This window comes from Gasterosteus aculeatus, chromosome 2, assembly GCF_964276395.1.
Source record: "Gasterosteus aculeatus chromosome 2, fGasAcu3.hap1.1, whole genome shotgun sequence".
In the NCBI taxonomy this organism is placed as follows: Eukaryota; Metazoa; Chordata; class Actinopteri; order Perciformes; family Gasterosteidae; genus Gasterosteus; species Gasterosteus aculeatus.
The window spans coordinates 12,279,389-12,302,834 of record NC_135689.1 but is presented as its reverse complement, the minus strand read 5'-3'; the positions used below and the strand labels follow the sequence as shown (position 1 = coordinate 12,302,834).

General features: G+C 43.3%; 1 protein-coding gene across 8 annotated transcripts; it reads right to left on the bottom strand.

The window, feature by feature from the left end:
- Positions 1 to 12,169: 12,169 nt before the first annotated feature.
- Positions 12,170 to 23,427, bottom strand: klhl17 (kelch-like family member 17). 8 transcript variants are annotated; one of them, XM_040192221.2, is made up of 13 exons: positions 23,244 to 23,381; positions 21,332 to 21,402; positions 20,629 to 20,893; positions 19,991 to 20,112; positions 19,676 to 19,897; positions 17,802 to 17,918; positions 17,493 to 17,724; positions 16,949 to 17,093; positions 16,218 to 16,385; positions 15,993 to 16,081; positions 15,839 to 15,912; positions 15,522 to 15,703; positions 12,170 to 14,546 (listed from the first exon to the last, which is right to left on the bottom strand). In XM_040192221.2, the coding sequence occupies exons 2-13, from the start codon at positions 21,395 to 21,397 to the stop codon at positions 14,318 to 14,320; spliced, it is 1,911 nt and encodes a 636-aa protein (XP_040048155.1). In that variant the 5' UTR covers positions 21,398 to 21,402; positions 23,244 to 23,381; the 3' UTR covers positions 12,170 to 14,317. The 8 variants fall into 8 exon arrangements, with proteins under 8 accessions (XP_040048155.1, XP_077949238.1, XP_040048156.1 ...); XM_078093112.1 differs by having other exon boundaries at positions 17,511 to 17,724; XM_040192222.2 differs by lacking the exon at positions 23,244 to 23,381 and adding an exon at positions 22,473 to 23,233 and having other exon boundaries at positions 17,511 to 17,724.
- Positions 23,428 to 23,446: the final 19 nt, after the last annotated feature.

Here is a 23,446-nt window from a genome sequence, read left to right as displayed (position 1 = left end):
GACTGAAGAGCAGTCGTTGACACCTTCGATCCTTGTAAAGCTCATTGTTGTGCATTAAAACTCAGTCCGATGGGCCGTAGAGCCCATAAATAGATCCAGTAATTAAATCAACGGAGAAGACTAATTGAACTGCATGTGGTGAGACTAAATGTAAATGTAGGTAAGAGACTGACAATATATAAACGCCGCTTCAGATGTCTGTTATCACATCATCAGATTAGATTCTAATGAATTTACCTGACCTGCAATTTTTCCTCCATTTGCAAAAGTTGGTGTCTGCCGCTTGTGAGAGTGGCAGACATCAATCATGTAGATACAGCGGGCTCAGAGAGATTTTAAAGCAGATTAGTAGTTGAATCAATCACTTAATCTCACAGATCTTCATAGATGTTCTCGTCTCTTATCTTAAACAAGCCCGTTCTACAACATTTAAAAACACTACAATGTGGTCAATTTAAAGCAACAACCTGATTTCTTTCTTAACAAAACGGAGATTATTAAAAACTGTCGCTATGAACCCAAAAGATTGCTGCATATTCCAGCAGAATCCAGTGACAGAATGATCACTACTTTTTTGTTTTGTTATTCCAGAGAAAAACATTTCTTTCCCGGTCTTGCATCATCAAGATGAACTGGAGCAAACTTGCAGCTGACACGTTGACTCACTTCCCTGGAAAATTAAATCTGGGATTTCTTCCTCAAAAGGTTTCGGTTCAGTTTCCCAGGTGTGATGTATCATTCACTCTCACCCAAGATTATAATTACCTGATAAAATGAAACTATGTCTATGCAGTTTATCAGGTAGAATCCCAGAGTGGGTTGACGGATATAACTGTGCTAGAAAAATACAAATAAAAACCTTAAACCGAATGATATCATTTTCTCCACTTATTTGATGTCCCCCCTCATTGGCTTCAAATACTTAATACTAAACTTTCAACGATTCCAGTTACGGTCTATGAGGCTATGAGGTCAGTGGGCTTCAAACCTGCTCCGTCTGAAACGACTCTCGAGTCTAATTCTCTGAAACCATAATCCCACAAACACACCTTCACTAAGACGTGGAAGGGAACTTCTCGCACAATTTTTATTTGCACCTTCAATCATATTTTGTGTGTTCACAAACAACTTTCACTGACTGACTGACTGACTGTGATAAAGATAAAGAACTGCTTACCCCGTTTGATTAAGCATCTTGTCTTTCCCCTCTATATTACCGGTTTATTGATCCAGCTTTAAACAGAAGCTGTTTAGGATGGTGGTGCAAACATATGTGGTATTTTCAGCCTGCTTATTTCAAAGGGCTCTGTGCAGGACTACACTGTGATCATGTGCGTGTGTATGGATAACTCACTTTGTGGGTTAGTTTGATTAACTTCCGTACATCTCCCTCCTCTGCTGAAGCTTTGAGTCACACTGCTCAGCAGGAAGGGGAAATACCGGCGGCCCTTTCTTTTCTTTTCTACTGTATTTCATATTGTGTGGGTCACCGTTCGGCCCACATAGTTTCCCTCTAAAGAGGCAAATGACTTTACTAGTTGGTATGTTTCAGTTTTTCAGTCACCACAATAATATTTTAAATGTAGACCCTATGTATTTATACCTATTGAATGTGCATTATACTCCTCTGGGTTTTCCTTCAAATTTAACCGGCCGGTGTCTTTTTATTATTTGTTGAAAGGAAGAGACGTAGGGGCCATTTTCATAATGTCCTTCCCTCCATGTGTGGTAGGTTGAACTGTGGCTCGCTTTTGTTTACCCAGACTCAGCTGGAGAGAGCAGCGGCGTCACAGTCACACCTCAGGCCACTAAAACGTCTGTCTGGGTACGAGGCCCCCGACATCAGGTGTCCAACCGAGGACCTGAGGCGCCAAAGTTCTCACGCGGGACGTCCATAAAGGAACCTTAATTGGACCCCGGTCCTCCTTTGAAGGTGAGATCAGTCAAAGTCAGATTAACTATTTCAACTGCTCATTTCAGTAAATCCCTGAAACAACCTTATAAGATTTATTTAATTTTGAGGAAACAAATACACTGTAGGTTATTAAAAACTCAATCCTCCTTCTGGAATTATGTAATGAATAAAGAAATGCATATTGTGAAACACTAGTGAACATTTGGATTTCCTATGGATTTATGTAATCAAAAAAGAAATGAGAACAATGTAATGACAATGTATAACTGTAATTCTGAGACAAATCAACTGAGTCACTATGCTAAAATATCATTGTATTAAATATAATGTGCATGCAGGAAAATGTAATAAAACCATTTACATTGACAGAGACACTAAAAAACCCAGGTTACATTGAACGCATCAGAATGTGCCCAGAGGCGTGGACACTGCCTACCGCACCAACTTTAACCCAATCATCATAGAAGAACTCTGTAAACCAATAGAATGGTTTTCACACCTTTCTGATTGTCTATATATGTACGTGTCCCTTCGTTAAGGAATCGTGAGTGAAACCGGTAGACAGTTAACCGCGTCGCAGTCAAAGGACTCTCTGTGGCCTGTGGACTGGGGAAGCCTGCGAATCCTCGATCGAGGTGTTAACTTTTTAGCGCAACGCTTATTCTTTTATTAAACTCTTTCGATCTAACTTTTTCGATTTGCGGTATCCTTTGTTCGTCCGGAGTTTTCCTCATTTTTGAATACTACAACACACATAAGCACACACAGTGTAGTATATGGAGGTCACGTTTCCCATTTTAACCACAATGAATAATGAAGAATTATGATGAGATGGGAATTTATTGTCTTTTTTATTTATTGTAATAAATAATAGTTTAAACTTAGGGGAGATATTGTTGCATTGGAACTATGCTAAAGTAAAACATTAACTGCATATATTGAGTTGTACTTTTTATATTCTGGATAAATTCATATATCATAGGGGTGTATACATATATTTTTGTAAATAAGTCCTACTAATTCAAACCAAAAATGATTGTATACTGGGTTCAGCATTGTGGGGCCTTTCAGAGGTGTTAATTCAAATCACTACTCGTTTCTTAGACTCGGTTGTGTGTAAGGACACACTTTCACAATTTAACAAACAGAGCTGCTCTTTTGTGCTGTGATAATAGTTGCAGACATGAACCACACCATCATTTTCATTTTTTCAAATGTATTTGTTTATTTTGTAGGGGCAGAGATATCCAAGAGGCTATTTTTCATCCATGGTTATTCATCATTTATCCTTTCATGAGCATGAACTAACAATATTAAATGAAGACTGAAAGTTAATAGAAATAGAAACACCCTTCAAGACATTCTTATGCTACATTGGCAAGTGCTAATAAGACGTGCAACACAGAGGCTCATAAAACCCACATGAAAAGAAATACACAAGGGCTGATGATGTTGACAGAGACGTGGCAAAAATACATGTTGATGAATTGTTACACACTAAAACCTTCAGAGCATAAGCACAAACATAAATATATATATATATATATAATATGAATAAATATATAAATATATATATATATATATGTAAGTAACTCTGCAGATCTTCTGGTAAAAGGAAAGTGTACCTTTATTTTGAAAGGGTAAAAAGAGGATGTTTCTGCGTTTTGAATGTGAGCTTAACGGAACTTGTTACTGACAAATGTGAATTTTATTTAAAACTATTCGTTTAATGGACCCGTAACAATAATGGCAAAAAGCTCTTATGGTGGTGTTTTTACGCTGACGTTCAAGGATGGTATTGCATGGAAAGGAAGAAAATAAAGGAGTAATTTCACCAGCAGTAAGTGCCATGTCTCTTTATATGCGGGATCCGTTACAGTAAGAGCTTTACCTCGCCAGCTAACCTGCTGCATCAACGGACTATAACGGACTTTAAGGACATTTTTCACGGATATAAAAGAACGCTCGTACGGAAGAATGGAGAAGGGCAGCGGTGAAAGGAAGACGGCGACGTAGTAGGAAAGAGCAAGAAGAGGAGTAAGGCTAGCAAAATGGAGGGAAACGAGACTACTCGGCGCAGCAAGGATAAAGAGCAACAGATCGAAATCCTTCAAAAGGTAATTCAGGAATACAAGGAAATGATAGAAAAGGAAACCGAACAAGGTGCTGTTAGACAAGAACTAAAAGAGTCTTTGCTTAACAAAAAGGAAATGCTTGCTGAACTGTTGAACGATGACGATGAAAATGCTACAGATTTAGCTAACGTTAGACGTTCGGAACGCGCGCGAGCTCCCACGGAAAAGATGCTAGCTTATCGTAAACAAGAGCAGAGCAAACGTGCTAAAAGACTTGATAGCCTTTATGAACAGTGGAAAGCCCAAGCTCGACAAACACGGCAAGAACTAAAATCTGAACTAACAGAAAGTCGATTGGCATGTCTCGCAGACAATCTGGAAATAAGGAAAATCGAAATCATGAAAGTGTATGAAGAATTGAGAGGGTGCGGCCCGCCCGACACTGAGCTAAGGCGCAAAGTTGATGCTTGTGCTGCAGTAACAGGTGACATTATTAAAATCCTGAACGAGAGGCTAACTGGCGTAAATGGAGAATATGATGCAGAATATGAAGGACAGCGCTTGCACGAGCTACTCGAGCCTGACTATGCCCGGTCCATTTACGGCTCCTCTGCCTCAGCGCTAACTGGCAGTCATCGCTCCACACGTTCAAGTGTAGCAGCCAAGCGAGCAGAAGCAGCGGCGGAGTTAGCTGCTAAGGAGGCTGAATATAAAATGCTAACGGAGGAAGAGAGTCAACGGGAAAAGATCCGAGTTTTAGAGGAAGAGCACAGGAGGGAATTAGAAAAACACAAAGCAGAATTAGAACGGTTACAAGCTGAAAAGGACTTAAAGGCTGCCCAAGCCAGACTTGAAGTATATGACAGAGAAGTGAAAGAGGAATCTGATGCTCAGTCCTTTCAGTCATTTCAGAACCCTATTCGGAACATTCTGCCTGTCGCAATAAATTGTCCTCCTCCTACAATTGTCACTCCATCTGCTCCCATTGATGTATCCGGCCTAGCACAAGCTGTTCAGGACAGCATCGCTATTAACAGACTTCCAATGCCAGAGCCCCCAGTGTTTAATGGCAATCCCATTGACTTTGTTGAGTGGAAGGCTTCTTTTATTTCACTTATAGATAGAATGAACATTCCCACTACCGACAAGCTGCACTACCTAAGGAGATATGTAGGTGGCTCAGCTCACAAATGCCTAGAAGGGACATTCTATCGTAGTGACAGTGAAGCTTACAGCGACGCTTGGAAAAAGCTCAATCAGAGGTACGGCCAGCCATTTATCATTCAAAAGGCTTTTAGAGAAAAGTTATCCAACTGGTCAAAAATACAGTCAAAGGATGCTGAAGGATTGAGAGACTTCTCAGATTTCTTAAATGCCTGTCTGCAGGCCATGCCCCATGTAAAAGGTTTAAACATCCTAAACGATTGTGAGGAAAATCAGAAGTTGGTGCGGAAACTGCCAGAGTGGCTAGCCTCACGATGGAACCGGCAAGTAACATTGCGTCTCACGGAGGGAAAGGATTTCCCTAGCTTCAAGGACTTTGCCAAGTTTATGTCTGTGGAGGCCGAAACCGCCTGCAATCCAGTCACCTCTTTCCTCGCTCTCCATCCACCTGATGGTTCTGGTCAAGAAAAGTGGAGCACAAGGGTAAGCAAAAGAAACAAAGCCAGCACCTTTAACACACAAATTGTGGTTGAAAACAGTAAGCAGACCACAACAAAGGAAAAGGTCAAGGCCCCTTGTATGCTTTGTAAGGATATCAGTCATCAGCTTTGCAAATGTCCAGACTTCATGCAAAGAAAACTGGAATACAGAAGGGCATATGTCAAAGATAACAGACTGTGTTATGGATGTCTAAAACACGGTCACAGCGCGAAGGAATGCCGACATCGGCACACATGTGACTCATGCAGAGGACGGCATCCTACATGTCTCCACGATGATGGCTACGGAAAAGTTGAAATCAAAGAATGGACAAATAGGGAAATGTCAGCGCAACACAGGGAAACGGAACCAACGTCTGCCGTTTCTCTCAATGTCACCAGTCAAGGTCAGTCAGAAAACACCTCAATGATAGTGCCAGTGTGGGTGTCAAGCGACAATAATCCATCCAGAGAAAAACTTGTGTATGCCCTGCTGGATACACAAAGTGACACAACATTCATTGAAAATGATGTAAGTAATGAACTTCAGCTGACTACTTTCCCTGTTAAACTGAAACTCACTACGATGATGGGTGAAAATATGGTCTTTAAAAGTGAACGGACATCTGGTCTGCGTGTGAGAGGTTTCAATTCTACTGTGCACATCAAACTGCCTCCTGCATACACCAAGGACTGCATTCCTGTAAACAGACAACACATACCAACGCACGAAACGGCAAAAGGATGGCAGCATCTCCAAGCAATTGCAGATCAAATGCCGCCTCTTCTTAACTGTGAAGTGGGGTTACTCATAGGATACAATTGTCCAGGAGCTCTCATACCCAGGCGTGTCATAACAGGAAAGGATAACGAACCCTTTGCTATTCTCACAGACTTAGGGTGGAGTATTGTCGGCTGTTCAGCAACTCACTCTGATGCACAATTGTCAAACGGTCACTGTCACAGAGTAACTGTGAAGGAGCTGCCCGCAGTGACTCCATTGGATGCAATAAGAATGCTCGAGACTGATTTCAGAGACACTCAAGGAGATGACAAAACAGTCAGTCAAGAAGATTTGATTTTTCTTGACAAATTAAAGGAAAGCATAAAAACAAACAAGCAGGGACATTACGAAATGCCCCTCCCTTTCAGAGAGAGGCCCTTCCTTCCTGATAACAAGCAACTTGCTGCTGTAAGATTAAGCCACCTGAAAAGGAAGTTCATTTTAAATGAAAGCTACAAGAATGACTACATGAACTACATGAAGGACATCATTGAGAGAGGTGATGTCGAGGAGGTATGCGATGTGGGCACTTATGGAGAAAAATGGTACATACCTCACCATGGTGTTTATCACCCCAAAAAACCTGAAAAGCTGAGAGTGGTTTTTGACTGTTCTGCAAAGTACAAGGGAAGTAGCCTCAATGAACATCTTCTCCCTGGCCCAGATATGATAAACAGTCTGACAGGTGTTCTCATTCGCTTCCGACAGCATCGCATTGCTCTGATGTGTGACATAGAAAAGATGTTTCATCAGTTCCATGTCTCAGAAAACGACCGTGATTATCTACGCTTCTTATGGTGGAAAAACAGAGACCTAAGCACACCTCCCCAGGAATTCAGGATGAAGGTCCATCTTTTTGGAGCTGTATCTTCACCGGGGTGTGCAAATTATGGATTGAAGCAGCTCGCCAAAGAACACAGTCACACACACCCATTAGGGTCACAGTTCATTGCCAGAGACTTTTATGTGGACGACGGCATCATTAGTGTAGAGTCTGCTGAAAAAGCCATTCAAATAGCAAAGGAGGCACGCGAAATGTGTGCAAATAGAGGTTTACGCCTTCACAAATTTGTGTCCAACAACATTGCCGTTTTGCAAAGCATCCCCGCAACAGAACACGCCATGGACATCAAAACAAAAGATCTCAGATTCAATGATCCAGCTTTAGAGAGAGCATTGGGGATATATTGGAACATCGAGAGCGATTGTTTCACTTTCAAAGTCTCTCCAAAGAACCAGCCCGCAACACGTCGCGGCATCCTGTCATCTGTCGCCTCCATATACGACCCGCTGGGCTTCGTAGCTCCCTTCCTCCTCAAGGGAAAGAAAATTCTCCAAGAAATGTGTCATCAAGGAACAGGATGGGATGATCCAATTCCAGAGCGGTTGAAGCCACGGTGGGAGAAATGGGAAGATGATCTTGTTAAGATGGAAGGAATACAGGTAGCTCGCTGCTATCAGCCTCCTGGCTTTGGAAAGGTGATGAAAACTGAATTACATCACTTTTCAGATGCCAGCACCACGGGCTACGGCCAATGCACATACCTGAGACTGAAGAATGAAAGAGGAGACATTCACTGTGTTCTTCTAATGGGAAAAGCGCGAGTCTCGCCGCTAAAGGTCACAACTATTCCAAGGTTAGAACTTGCCGCAGCAGTTGTCTCAGTCACAGTGAGCAATATGCTCAAAGAAGAATTAGGCTACTGTAATGTAGAAGAGTTCTTTTGGACAGACTCAAAGGTTGTATTAGGCTACATTAATAATGATGCTCGCCGTTTCCACACCTTTGTAGCAAATCGAGTGCAGAAAATCCGTCGTGGCTCAGACCCGAAGCAATGGTTCTATGTACCAACTGATGAAAACCCAGCAGACTATGCATCAAGAGGGAAAACAGTAGATGAGTTGCTCTCTTCTGATTGGTTCACCGGCCCTAGCTTTCTGTGGAAAGGAGAAATAGAAGTGCCAACAGAGGTGCTTTTGGAGCTACCTGTTGGTGACCCAGAAGTTAAAAGGGCTCAGACATTCCAGACAAAGACCTCAGAGCAAGTTGATCTTGTAGGAAGATTAAAGAAGTTTTCATGCTGGTCTCGGGCCGTCGGGGCAGTGGCGCGTCTCTTGCGGCGTGCTAGAAAGGTCAAATCGTGTGACCTTTCAACAGTCAGCGAAAGACAAAGTGCAGAACGACTTATCATCAAGGACATACAAAGCCAAGCGTACGGAGAAGAGATTAAACTATTAAAAAAGAGACATCAGCTTCCAAGACACAGCAAGCTGTATCACCTCGATGCTTTCCTGGATGCAGAGGGTGTGCTCAAGGTGGGAGGTAGGCTCAGTCGCTCACCTTTTCCTAACTCTTTTAAACATCCAACAGTCATTCCTCCAGGACATCACATGACTAATCTGATCATCGCCCACCATCATGAAACAGTAAAACATCAGGGCAAAGGCTTCACCATGAATGAAATTAGGTCCAATGGCTATTGGATCTGTGGACTCAGCAGAGCAGTCGCAACACACATCCGCCACTGTGTGACATGTCGAAGGTTGAGAAGACCAGCTGAAAGCCAAAGGATGAGTGACCTGCCTGTTGAAAGAACAGAACCCACCCCACCCTTCACTTATTGTGGGATGGACTGTTTCGGCCCCTTTTGGACAAAACAAGGGAGAAAACAAGAAAAAAGGTATGGATTGCTCCTTACCTGCTTCTGCTCTAGAGCCATTCATATTGAAATGTTGGAGGACTTGTCCACAGACACATTCATTAATGGATTGAGATGCTTTATTGCTTTAAGAGGTGCTGTACGACAAATTCAATGTGATCAAGGCACCAACTTCATGGGTGCAAAAAATGAGCTGAGTGCTACATTAAAGGAGTTGGACACGAATAGATTGAACGTATTCCTCACAGAAAAGCAGTGTGACTTTGTAATGAATGCACCTCATGCCAGCCATGCAGGTGGTGTGTGGGAAAGGCAAATCAGAACTGTCAGAAGTGTTCTTAATGCCACTCTGTTACTTGCCTCTGGTAGGCTAAATGATGCATCATTGCGCACCTTCTTTTATGAAACCATGGCTATAGTGAACAGTCGTCCGCTCACAGCTGATACCTTGGACAGCCACAACAGTTTGGAGCCACTCACTCCTAACCACTTGATCACGATGAAATCCACCACAGCCTTGCCTCCACCTGGCAAGTTTGAAAGAGAGGATCTCTATGGACGAAAGAGATGGCGTCAGGTGCAGTACCTGACAGAGCAGTTTTGGAGTAGATGGAAAAGGGAATATCTACACAATATCACAACAAGACAATGCTGGCATAGCACTAAAAGGAACCTGCAGGTTGGTGACATTGTACTGGATGCTGAGGACACTTTACCACGAAGCAAATGGAAACTCGGGACAGTCTCAGACGTCATTAAAGGCAAAGATGGACTTGTGAGACGGGCCAAAATCTTGTTTGGAGAGAAGGAGCTGAATCACAAAGGAGAGCGCACCAACAGGCCTGTTTTGGAGCGCCCTGTCCAGAAATTAGTTCTATTGTTAGAGGCTGTTTAAGCACTATTGCAGTTAAGAAATGCTATATTGTTTTCTGTGTAGTTTTAGCCCATACCTTTGAAAGGTTATTCTGTAATTTGAAATTGAGTGTTTTAAGGTTTCTATTTTGTAAAAACACTAATTTGGTGGGAGTGTAAGTAACTCTGCAGATCTTCTGGTAAAAGGAAAGTGTACCTTTATTTTGAAAGGGTAAAAAGAGGATGTTTCTGCGTTTTGAATGTGAGCTTAACGGAACTTGTTACTGACAAATGTGAATTTTATTTAAAACTATTCGTTTAATGGACCCGTAACAATAATGGCAAAAAGCTCTTATGGTGGTGTTTTTACGCTGACGTTCAAGGATGGTATTGCATGGAAAGGAAGAAAATAAAGGAGTAATTTCACCAGCAGTAAGTGCCATGTCTCTTTATATGCGGGATCCGTTACATATATAATATAAATAAATATTTGGATTATGTAAAGTATATAAATCTACCCTATTCAAAATAACTCAATGCAATCTTCCAGTCTTTATGTGTGGTGTCGGCCTATGCGAGCTGTCTTTGTGTGCCACTAACCGGGGCTCTTTGGTGTCTGTGCATTTTGATTAGAGTTTGTTAATGGGATTAAGTCTTTTTTCATTTGGACTACTTTTAATATAATCCAAAAAGTACTACGGAGACATCATTGACAAGCCCTCGGGGCAGAGTGGACGCTACAGTGACTCACTATACAGGACAGGACATTAACACTGTAACATCTTCACACTCTGTTGATGATGCTTGATGAACACTTGTTTACAATAACTCACTTGAGCAACTTCCTTTGGAATTGTGATCTTTACCAGTTGCTACTTAATGGCCTTTCTGCTGTTGTTATGTCCCTCCTCTGTAGGTCTTCTGATGGGAAAATCTCTGTCGTTCTTGTCCTTTCTTGAGCACGATGGCCTTCCGCATTATTTTTACTAAAAACATACATCCATGAGCTGTACATTCATGATTAGTTTTTGTGAGGTTGAGAGTTTTCCCATTTCAGACCCAGTCTTATCAGGAGTGGTCAGTCAAAAAGGTGTATGGCTTCTTAAGAGTCGTTGTAGTGGTCCAATCGACACTTGAGTTACATTACATTACATTACATGTCATTTAGCGGACGCTTTTATCCAAAGCGACGTACAATAAGTGCATTCAACCATAGGGTACAAACTCAAGAGAACAAGAAACAAGAAAGTGCAATTTCCTCAAATAAGCCAATTTACAATTTGCTATAGATGAGTGACGTTACAAGTACAATTTAAGTGCTACAATTTGTTAGTCTTTAGTCGAGGTAGAGTCTGAAGAGGTGTGTCTTTAGTTTGCGGCGGAAGATGTGAAGGCTCTCTGCGGTCCTGGTGTCTGGAGTTTTTCCACAGAGGGTGACAACATCTCCATTAAGGGCTGGCCGATACCAGTGGAAAGAGGAGAGGCTCCATCGGTAGGAATGCTTGGATGGACGGCCGCTATTCCAGAGAGTGCGTTTCTCCAGACAGGTTGAGAACTCATTAGCATCTTCATAGCAGCGGCGGTGACTCACTGTCACAGCAGTCAGAGACACATAAACGTCCACACACACACAACCAACGTCCACTTACATACATGAGGTACTGCACCCTCAGTCTTTTGAGTTATATTTGAGTGAGACAATAAATGTTAATAACAGATATGAATCTACAGTTAAGACATGTATGATGTCTCTGCAACACACATGCACATATGGGTCTTCCTGTGTTGTACCAAAGTGTTAAATCAACTGTATGTTGAGATATTCCCATATAGCCTTTCCCCACTCCACTCCAAGTGTCCTGCATTGTGTATGTTTGGCCTGTCTATGTGTTTTGGGAGAGCTGGGGTTTGAATGTGAGCAGAGGCAGCCACAGGTGTGAATGCCATGTGACTGAGGTCAGAAGGGTAAAGTGAGAGTGTTCAGCTGTCTGCTGAGATCACTATGAAAGAGAAGTCGGTTGGGAAGGTACCGAGCAACAGTGTATAGTGAGCCTAGCAACCACCAGTGCTAACACAGCCTCAAGTGTGTGTTTGCATGTGTTTTTATTGGGCATTTAGCTGTATCTCAGATCCAGAGTGACACTGAGAGCACATTGAGGCATTTTTGCAGTTGCAGGGATATTCCCTCCAGGGTATATCTTACATGTTCATGCATATGTTCAAACTTGTCAAGGCAGTTACCACATCTGAAAACAACTTTATTTGATTTATATTTTACAGTGTATTGCTCCATTTTGAAGATTCAATATTTTAAAGTTCCTCATAAATAACAAACATATAATAAATAAAATAAATAAATATCACAACATTGAAAATAAACAAAAAATATTTAGTCACATCAGAATTGCACAAATGGATTTGAATAACCATTCTTGTATTTACAGTTCAGCGGAAAAGAGGCAAAAGTCTTGTTTTTTTGTGCACATCTCTTAAAGTGTGACTCATGGTGGCGACTTTACAGAATAATAGCATTTTCATAAGACCATCACACTCACTGTACTACCAGGTCCGCTGTGACAAAAAAAAAAAAAGTACAGTAGTTAGAGATAAACAGAACTCAATCAAGAAAATCCCTTAAAAAAATCCTTCAAAAAAGGAAAAAAAACAACTTCTCAGAAGTTTGGATTCATATCATCGCGCTACAGAAAATCTGAACTGGCTTTTAATTGACTCGTGTAGACTCGAGGTAACCCATTTATTTTACACAATGAAAATTCAGTGATTACTTAAGTCATACACCACAATTTAAGTAGCCGGCATTTCTGCAGATAATCTTAAAGCTGTTTCTTCAACTTTGTTTTAATAGAGTTTGATCCAGTTCAACAATGAGGTAATTCAACAAGACGCCACACTTGATTATGTATGGAAGATGTGACAGCATTACTTATTTGAATCAGGTGTTAGTATACGGTGTGTTAACTAGTACTTGCTGCTCTAATTTAATTTTAAACCCGTCATGTGTCCAAGAATGATATCCCTACATATCACTATGTCCACTTGAAAGTAATTGAAGTACTGAAAACAAATCCTTTCATTAACTCAACAAAAGCCTTTTTCCACAGATCTAGTCGGCAGACAATACAATTTCATGTAAAATCATGCTTGTGTCCGGGAACAAACATTAACAAATGGAAATCAAATGTTGCACAAAATGCTAAGAAAATCAGTCCAAAACTTCAAAAAGCACACAAACTGAACAACAACAACAACCTCTCTTTCTCTAAAACATTCTCTTTGTCATTTAATTGACGATATTGAAATCACACTCTTAAATAAATATATTAAAAACACTCTTAAACAATGGGTCTGATCTGTTTTTTTACCTTTAAAAACAGAATATATTATAATTTATATTTTTATAAATACATATAGTTCCACTATAACACAATTCTTCTCTATTTTATAAAAAAGGATCCAACTCATACAGACTTCTGAGGGGCAGACTTGTGTTTGTATCCATGCTGTCCTGCAGTGTGGAAAAGGGTGTATCACATTTCCTGTTGCTGCCACCTAGTGTGGCACTGCGGCACTACAACACTTTATCCTCCTGTCGGGAGTCACTGTCAATCCGTAAACATGCATGTTATACTGGGTCACAAGCTACATACCATAAAGAAAAATGATTCTGTTTCTCTCTTACTTTTTTTTTAAAATATAAATAAAAATATCGCAGAGGACAACAATATCAAACCAAAAACCATCTACATCACATGTGACAGTCCAGAAGTGTGTCAAACAGCGACGCGGGAGAAAAAGAGCAGAAGCTCGACGACATGTTAACACATCCAGGCACATCTTTATACTCTTGAACTGGGAGCTTGCGTGTAGGGTGGAGCTGTACAGCGGAGTTTCAGGCTTCCAAACAAGAAACTGTGCAGTTCTGAATTAATGGCAAACACGGTGTAGCGCAGCCAGATTGGTATGACCATCAAAATGCTATAACTATGGTTGTTTGATCGGGAATCATAAGTTTATCATAATAATCATAACTGTTCATGATAATTGAGAGTTAGTCACCTGTGGGATATGCTTTGGGGGGGATTACAGGATACTACACATTCACTTCTTTATGTTTTAATTCGTTTTTTAACCGTAGTTGTCCAAACTTTACCAGGATTGCCACTAATTAAGGAGGGTACTGTGGTTTATAAAGCCAGGTGCCTTGTACTCACCTTCCCTCTTCCTCCTCTCCCCATGCATCCATTTACCTGTACCCCCTCCCCCTCCTCCCCCTCCTCACAGTCTCAAACCGAGCAGTTGCGTTTCTTCCCAGAGCCCGTCTGGGCCGTAGCAGCAGAGGCCGAGGTCAGCCATGTGGTGACCCCGTGTCAAAGGCTGGTTGAGGAAACCGAGAGGGTGGGTGAGGAGGGCGGTGGGAAGTTCAGCAGCTCCAACACGGCCACGCCCACACTGCTGCGACGGGTGAACATGCAGGAGGCAGCGACCCATTTGTTGCTGCGCGGGTTGTACTTCTCGATGGAGTTGAGACTCGAGCTGCCGTCGTTACCTCCCACTGCGTACAACCAGCCATCCATAGCCACCAGGTCATGGGTGCTCCTGGAATGAGGAAGTCATTTGTAAACATAAACAATTCAGTACAGAAATTCAACGTTTATTGTACAGCTAGATTTTTTTATATGCCATGTTTAAGGTGCTCTATGCTACATTTACGACAGAGTGCTAAACCAACATTCATGGGGCCGCATAGTATACTGTTGTCAGGTTATACTGACTCACAAACACACAAATTGTGTCTCAGAGTGTGTGTCAAGGGACCACAAAAATGAATCCGCTGATGCGTGTTCAATGCAAGACTGCTACATCCGTAAATCACCCTCGCTCTGATGCACGTCTTGAATCAGAAGGATGCTGCGAGCGTGGGCCTCCACGGCTGCTTTGATTATCACCCGCAGGACAAGTTCACTCTTCCCAATAAGAAAGAGAAGAGTGTTTTGTAAAATAGGTCATTTGATGTTTATGCTCTAAGTCGGTTCAGGAAGGGGGACATCAAAATGCTCCAAATGGGAACCATGGAAGAGTAAAAATGTTTTACTGAGGTAAGTGTTCGCAGCATGTGTACCTTTTATACAAGTTCAACACAGACAGCTTTTCCAAAAGGTTTTAAAGAACAACTGGAGTTTCAAAGTGATTTTAGAAACAGACCAGAAGTTCTCACATGATTGTTAAAAAGGTGGAAAAGCAGGATAGAAGGTGGGAGACGAAACGGTGAGTGCATCTGAGGCCAATGCACTTCTGCATTTAATTACCGTGACTTTGCCTTGTGCAGTTGGAATAGCAGAACCAGGAGGAGGAGGCTGAGGGGTGTCTGATTTTAGCACATTTATTTATATTCTCTTTTAGAATGTGACACATTTTGGATATGTCCCTTTTTTCACGGTTGGAAGAGTGGATTTAACCAATTTCCTAACCATACTGTAGCTATTTTGAAATACACCCGTTGTCACTGGACCTGAACTCAACTATTCTGTGTCTACCAATGTGAATACTGGGTGCGTATGTTCGCAGGCTTACCTGCGTATGTTCATGGGAGCCACTCCCTCCCAGGTGTTGGCCTTGGGGTTGAACCGCTCCACAGAGTTCAGGCAACTTGTGCCGTCGTTGCCCCCGGCGACATACAGCATGCCGTCCAGCACGGCCACCCCGGCGCTGCTGCGCCGGCTCAGCATGTTGGCGATGGCGGTCCACGTGTTGCTCTGTTTGTTACATAAATAGACTGAGCATTGGTCACAGGTGGGTTGATGCATTCGTAGAGACTGGTTCTGCCTCCACACTCAGTTAATCCCAGCAACAGACAAGTTACATGATCAATCGAACAGCACGCCATCTACCTGGGGCTCATATTTCTCCACTGTTGCTAGATGTGAAGAGCTGTCATAACCTCCCACTGCATACAGGCTGCCATCTGGAGGGGAAAAGGGAGTGAACACTCAGAATGTAATTATTTGTGGTTGAATACCAAGGGTTTTTTTGGCACGTTCTTACCCAGAGTTGCTACTCGGACATATCTCCTTCGGGTGCTCATGGCAGCAATTGAGGTCCATGTGCTGGTCAGCGGGTCGTAACGCTCTGCACTGAAAGAGAAAGACGATCATAATAATGACACCGAAAACAGCATCAAGACCACAAAAAACAGAAACAAGAGAGCATTTTTTTAGCGAATGCAGCAAATCTCGATGTTTAGCATTGGTCACCAAAAAGTGTTCACACCTATTGAGGCAGGAGGCTCCATCATAACCACCAGCAGCGTACAGCAGGCCATGAAGGACGGCTACACCCAAACAGCTCCTCCGTGTGCCCATAGAAACCTCTGGCTGCCAGGAGTTGGTGATGGGGTCGTAGGACTCCACAGTTGCCAGGTCTGAGGTGCCGTCATACCTGAGGAAGTGTGCATATGGATTAATCAGTAATGACGTTTTTGATGATTGATGTGGAAGCACGGGGCGAGTTGAGATCCATCTCTGTCCAAAATGACATTGCTTCATCATTAATGATGATTATTGATGGGATCATCATCTAATCCTGTTAGAAATCATCACAATATACTTTCAAAACCGGTTCCGTGAAGTCAGAGGGAGCTTTGACCACTAAGTGCTAATCAGCTCTTCCATTCACTCGAGGCCTTCCTGAGATATCGCATTGACGAGAATGGACCAGACAGCAGACTGACAACCCGAAAACATAATTCCTCTGTCCAAGGCTGCGGGAAAGCAAGCAAGTTTCAGAGGCATTCGCATTGAGGAAAGCACTTAACAGCTTATCAAGAGGACAATAAGGAGGCTGATTATTATTTTCCATGTAAATCATCCACATTTTACCCGCGCCAAAGCTTCCTTTTAATGATCGTGTTTAGTTCACATATCATGCAGTGTTTGAGTAAGACGTGGAGGGTTTTATCTGGTTTTAGCTCAAAAGGTCAAAACTCTAGCTGCTACACTCACCCTCCAACGGCATAGAGTCTGTTCCCAATGGCTGCCACGCCCACCCGGGCCCGCCGGGTGGACATGGAAGCCACCATGTGCCAGCGATCCGTCCTGGTGTCATAGGCTTCGCAGTCTCCATGGATGGCAAACAAGCTGCCGCCACCTGCAGACACAGACACACACACACACAATATGGTAAAAAAAAACATGTTATAACATCAAGCTGTGAAGTAAATATGGAAATCTATCATTTAAAAAAAGGAACATAATGACTTTGGCCAATGTGTGCCATGATTTCACATGACTTTTTTGGCATGTTTTTCTTGTTTAGCCAGGACTCGTTTACTTCTGGCTTGGATGCAGCAGGGTTCACTCCAAGAGAACAAACACAGGTAGAGGACGAGGTTTTCTGCATATCACATTCTAAAGATCTCAAAACTATAGTCAGATCCCTGACAACATCGCATGTGATGTTGTTTAATACGTTTTTTCATCTCCATGCGTAACAATGGGTATGTTTGCACTGAGGTGAAGTGTGACCGAGGGTTACCCTACTGGGTACCTTCGGGGGCACACTGACCAACGGCGAAGAGCACAGGGCTTGCACCCTCACAGCGTCGCAGGCGCGTCCGGCTGTTGCTGAGGACCCCCCTCTGCTCAGGCATCAGGTGGTACTTAAGAGCCTCGATGAGAAGGTCCTTGCACTCCGAGTGGTGTCGGACCAGCAGCTCTGTGTCCACGTTGCTCATCAGAAAGTCTCGCCTCAGCAGCGGCAGCCGCACGCACTTCATTAGCTAACATGGGCGAAGGTAAAAGAGGAGTTGTGATAGGAGTGTTTCAGAAAATATAGAAATATGAAAGAAAGTCCTACCCAGGGTACATGTTGCCTGCGTCCATCTACGTCATGTTTCACCCAGCTCAACACTGCCCGGTACACTTCTTCTTCAGATGGCACGTTGAGATTGTCACTGGAGATCAAATCCAGGACCTGGGCAGACAAGACACAGCAGATGGGCAGATATATTATGACCGCAACTTCAAACTCCTTGTTCTTTTAATTGAACTCTGATCGTTGGATAAGCCCTTGCAGAATTTGCTTTTGAAAAAAAGTGACAGTAAAAGCTCTCTGACCAAAAACAGTAAATTGTAAATTGTGTTTGCCAAGCCTCAGTTCCTGCAAACTGTACCCGACTTTGTGTGATGAAATCTGTTACACAACTTTTCTACTTAGTAAAGTGCAAGTTTGTAGTTTTGCTCTGAACTCCAACGAGCCCCATTGTGTTAGCGTACATGCTCAAGTGTATCTTGCTGTTATTGCAAAAGAAGAAGTCACATCACTCTTGCCTGCACAAGGCTGATGTGACTGTGTTATATGAAAAAGGTCCCTTGTCTGGGCAGTTTTGCAGATTGTTTTGGCTTCCTTACAGTCAGTATCTCGATGTCTGGACCATTTGCCCCTGCACTTGCTCTCTTTCTGTATAAAGAAATTCTTCCTTTCTGAGGCTGTATTTGCATTTTTCGCAATGGTTCTCTGCACAGAAATGAAATACTCAAAAGACAACTTCTGCTTTTCAACTATATTTATATCAGTTTGAACAAAGTGCTGGCATAAGATTTTTTTTTTTTTTTCAAGAGTGATATTTGAAAGGTAAATGCACCGCTGCTTTTTGCCTTCCCTCAATTCAACATGCCTGCATGGGTAGTGGTCAGTGATATATTCAAGCTAAACGCTACGCGTGGCACACTGAGTGCTGCAGTCTGAGTGGCTGGCTGGCACTGTTCCCAGATCAACCCAACGCCGGCCGGGCCGGGCGGGGCCAGAGCGGCCAGCTGCTGCAGCTGTCTAGCCTGGCTGGATCAGCGCAACAGTTAGAAGCCTACCAGGAAACCGCTTGACCTAATCCACAGAACAATACTGCCACTGCTACTGCCCCACCCTGCAGTTAGGCGGTGCAGTGCATGCCGAGGTAAGGGAGTTATATTTGCGTGCACACTGCATCACATTGAGGCAGATGTCTGTGTATGCTAAGGGGATTGGGTTTTGTGGGCTGCGTCAAGATACTTGAGATATCTTTATACACCACGACACACACTAATTAGGATGCATGCTTTGTTGTCTTTACAACGTCACGCATGTGATGCCACGTTGGAGAAGCATCCCCAGGGCCAATCACACCCTTGCCATGCCGCTTCCAATGCAGAGCATGGACAGAAATATGGGACATATTCCACAGCTCTCAGAGATAAGAGTCCTTTAGAGCAGCCAGTTCATAAAGTGAGATTTGACGCAAATGTTTTTACATTTGTTACGTGACTTTATGCAGCTTAACTGTTGTAAGGAACGGCCCATTCACACTACCAATGCAGATTCCGTCTCAGGGCTTTGAAGGCCGCGGACAGAGACTGAAGCTTAGCCACCGAGCTAGGCCGAACAAACAGACAACATTTACCAGCAAAGATGATTCAAGTCTCTTATTGATTTAGGTATCACCACAAACACATCCAGCACCTGACAGGAGGAATGTATTACATTCTGCGCTTTTAGATACAGTCCGATATTTTGGGGCCAAAAAACTATAAAAAGCAAAAAATGAAAGGAAGCAACAAAACCATTAAAATAATACAACTAGACAATTTAACTTGTAAGCTGTGTTGTCTAACTTGGAGCAATTACAACTTTTCCTATGAATATGCCACCTTTACTTTGTAATACACAGCAGGAGACAGAGAGAGCATCGCCGTTACCTGTTTAAGTGGCAACAGCATGAACTCCTCGGTCTTGGACACCTCCACAAAGTGCTGCAGGACATACTTGTGTGCTGATTTGAGCAGGTCGCTGCAGGAGTGCGTGTCAGCGAAGCCTCGGATGCCCAGGCAGTTGGAGGGGTCCAGCTGGCTGAGGAGGAACTTACAACAGGCGTCCCGCACCCCGTTGAGCTGCAGCAGGCTCGCTGCCGGGAGCAGCGTCTAGAAAAGAGTGCAATTACAGGTGGACAGACACTGAGTCAGTGTAATGAATGGGCTGTTTTAACAATCTTGTCTATAAATCTGAAATCGTACCTGCACGTTGCCTTCTCCGACCACTATCTCTGCTGTGTAGGCATACTGGACCAGCTGCTCCAAAGCCTGACAGTCAATGTCATGAAGGGTCACATGGGTCTGCCGACTCTCCGACATCTCGTCTACATAACGGCGCAGAACGAGAGCTGTTACAGTGTCAATTACTACTACAGCTCTGGACAATATAGTTGCCTCCCAGTTCAGTCATGCTGACACAGCTTCCTGACTTCTACAGCGCCGCTGTTGAAGTCTGTTGCTGTCGTTTAATCTGTTGTTTTAACATAGTTATGTCATTAACGGCGCGGGTAACGGTTGGTTACACTTCACCAATCAAATGTTTTATCTGTGCCTTTGCTCTTTGGATGATCATGAACAATCTGCAGACTCTGTTAAAATGGGACAATTAGTAACTTGCAGCCAGACAACTGAATGTCTGGAGGCACATTGTACCCTCACACACACACACACACACACCTCATCTGGCAACAAGTGCCCCAGACGGGAAGAGGGGAAAGGAAGCGAACTCGCAGCAACAGAGCAAAATGATGCGCAGTTTGATGTCGGAGCGTAAGGTGTAAAGGAGAAGCAGCATGCTGGGCCCCGTGCACACACACACTGTGTGTGTGGACTGAACTTACTGGTAAACATTGCGTGGAAGTAGGGGCTGCAGGATGCCAGCACCACTTTGTGTGCCTTGATTTCTTTGTTGGAGACATGAAGCACAATGTCACAGAGCAGGCCCCGCTGTCGCATCCTGTTCATGGACACGAAGGAGTCGTGGTAGTGGCGTTTCGAGTTGTGCGAGATGCTGTGGCCATCGCGGTTGAGCAGCTGCATGCCCCCCTCCATCATGGTGCCTGATGCGGCGGTCGCTGGCTCTTGCCTGGGCCGCACTCTGGGCAACTGAAACGTGCAGAAAACCACTTTCATGTTCACTTATAAAAATGGCTTGTCGTCACAAATAAATGTCACATGCGAGAACTTAGTTGATCTTGGGGGATTGGGGGGGGGCAGGTGTTATGACAGGTGTCCCGGGCAATGATTGTACCTATTTTTACTGGCATAGTACCCGACCTGACAGCTATGACAGGAAGCCTACCAGCATAACAGAAATCTTGGTACAATTACACAGTGTAGGTTAGCTGGCCTAATCATTTGACATTCAGTGTCAAGACAATAATCACATTATGACAATAGAGAACAGACATTATTAAAACGTATGGAATAAATCAATGCTGGCTTCTCATCTGCAGGGCAGTCTTGGCTTATCTTATTACAATGACTCCTGACGGGCCAGTTTAATTGCGCCAGAATTAGCTGTGGATCCCCCGCCCACCTTACCCCAGTTGCAGCCTCGGTATGCAGGGTGGGAGTAGAGGAGGATGGAGCCTGAGTTAGTACTCTCATCTGCCCTGCTCTCGGATGGAGAACACACTTCAGAATGTTGCATAACCATCCGCACGCAGTATCTTACAAGTTGTGTCTGATAGATATTTAGGATGCACTAAGGCAAACCACTGAATCAAAAATAACGCAACATTAATTTAATCAGAACCATGCTCGGCCTAGAACAGAATATTTCCCCTTAGATACACTGAATTGGATGCTGTGATACATTATAAGGACGGAGAATATGTGTACAAGCAGAAGCAGAAGTGGTTTTCAGTGTTCTCTGAACTGCTCTGATGCAGAGCTTCCACAAAATGTGTATTTTGAAACATCCTTATCCTCTAGTGATGGTTTATTTTAAATGAATTTTTCGAATCTGAAAATATCAAGGGTTGTTTGTGACAATGACACTTATGAGAAGAAATAGTCAAGAATATTCATCATTTGGAAGTCAGAGTCATGTAATGATGAAGTCTAAAACCAAACCACAGATCTATTCTGATAAACTGGGTCTTTCCGACCAAATACCTGATGCACTGTAAGCAAACGCATCATAATTATGTGGTCATCTGTCCGGAGGCACTCAAAGTACTCCGTATTGTGCCAATGAGGAACATCTCAAATGTCAGCACAGCTGCCTGGCGACTAGTTTCAGGTCCCATTTTCCAAAACACAATGGACCACAAAAAAACAACAACACACCAACCATGTTGGTCTATGAGAGGACAATCTGCTGTCATGCCCAAGGGAGTACTGTGGAACAATGATGCACATTGAGACAGGAGGTTGAGACAGAAGTGAAACCGAATTCTACAGCTAAACTAACAGACTTAAGCACTTGTCCTTTTCATCCCAGGCTCGTCTCGTAGAATCGCATCTCCTCTTTCTGGCTCAAAATCTTAACTGACAGCCAAACAAATGACTATGTGGCTCCTGGAGAAACATGCAAAATCTCGTTGGACACCTGAAGGATGTTTCTGTTCATTGACAGGCTCCTTGTGTGCTTTGAAGAACCCCCCCCCCAACCCCCACTCCATCTAGAATAACAGCTGCTGCATAAGCAATAGAGAGAATGAACGTGTCATTTCTTTACCAGTGGTTGTGTCGCGGTTATCCTTGGACGCAGTGTCTTCCTCAGAGGGATGGGAGATAAATCAGCCACGGTCGCGGTCAGATTGGTTTAAAACTGGCCCCTGTGGCTGACTATCTGTCCATATTTCGACTCAAGCAAACGAAATATGAAGAAATCCTCTTTTTCGTGTTATATGTGGTTGACGTCAATGCAAAAAAAAAAAAAACTGCACGAAAACTGACATCGTGTGTTTAAGGTGGAGCTGGAACTGCTGGAAATGAAAGCAGCAACTCTGTCATGCTGCTGCAATATGAAGACGACAGACGCAGGCTGCACGTTAGAAAATGCACAAGAAGCTATTTCTTAAGCGCACACGTTGAACATCTGCAGTGGATGTTTGTTTACTGTTTGACGAGACATAAACGACCTTAAGTGCCATCTTTTGTCTGGCAGGAGTCAGGAAGTACGTTCAATAAATGAGTCTTCGGCGAACGCGAGAGGCGGAGTTCTACATACAAGCGCCATGATTGGCCAGAACCCGAACCACTTCCCGTCTCGGCAAGCCCGGTCAGCAAATCAAGCCAACACCAAGCAAAACCCACTGACTCGGTGTAACAGAATAATCACTTATTGTAATGCTCCTTTCTAGTTTGCATGGCAATTCATGGCGTGAATGTGATAGTTTAGTACGATGATTCAATTTAAGTAAACTGTTAAATGTATAATCCAATAGCTGGCGTGCTACCGTTAGCTCTGCCGCACCGTTGAAACGGTTGAAAGGAGAAAACTCACCACTAGCCGTCGTCGGTGTCGATATGACAGCGATGATTTCTTCCTGTTCCTATGGTTACCCAGCGTTGTGGCTGCGTAACGCAAGGATCCATGAACTAAAGAGAAACCTCTGCTCTGCTAATCTTCGGCAACCCGGACCCCGTGAAAGCAACCGGTCATTTAATTTAAACATACGTGACGTGTGGCATCAAAACACTGCTTGT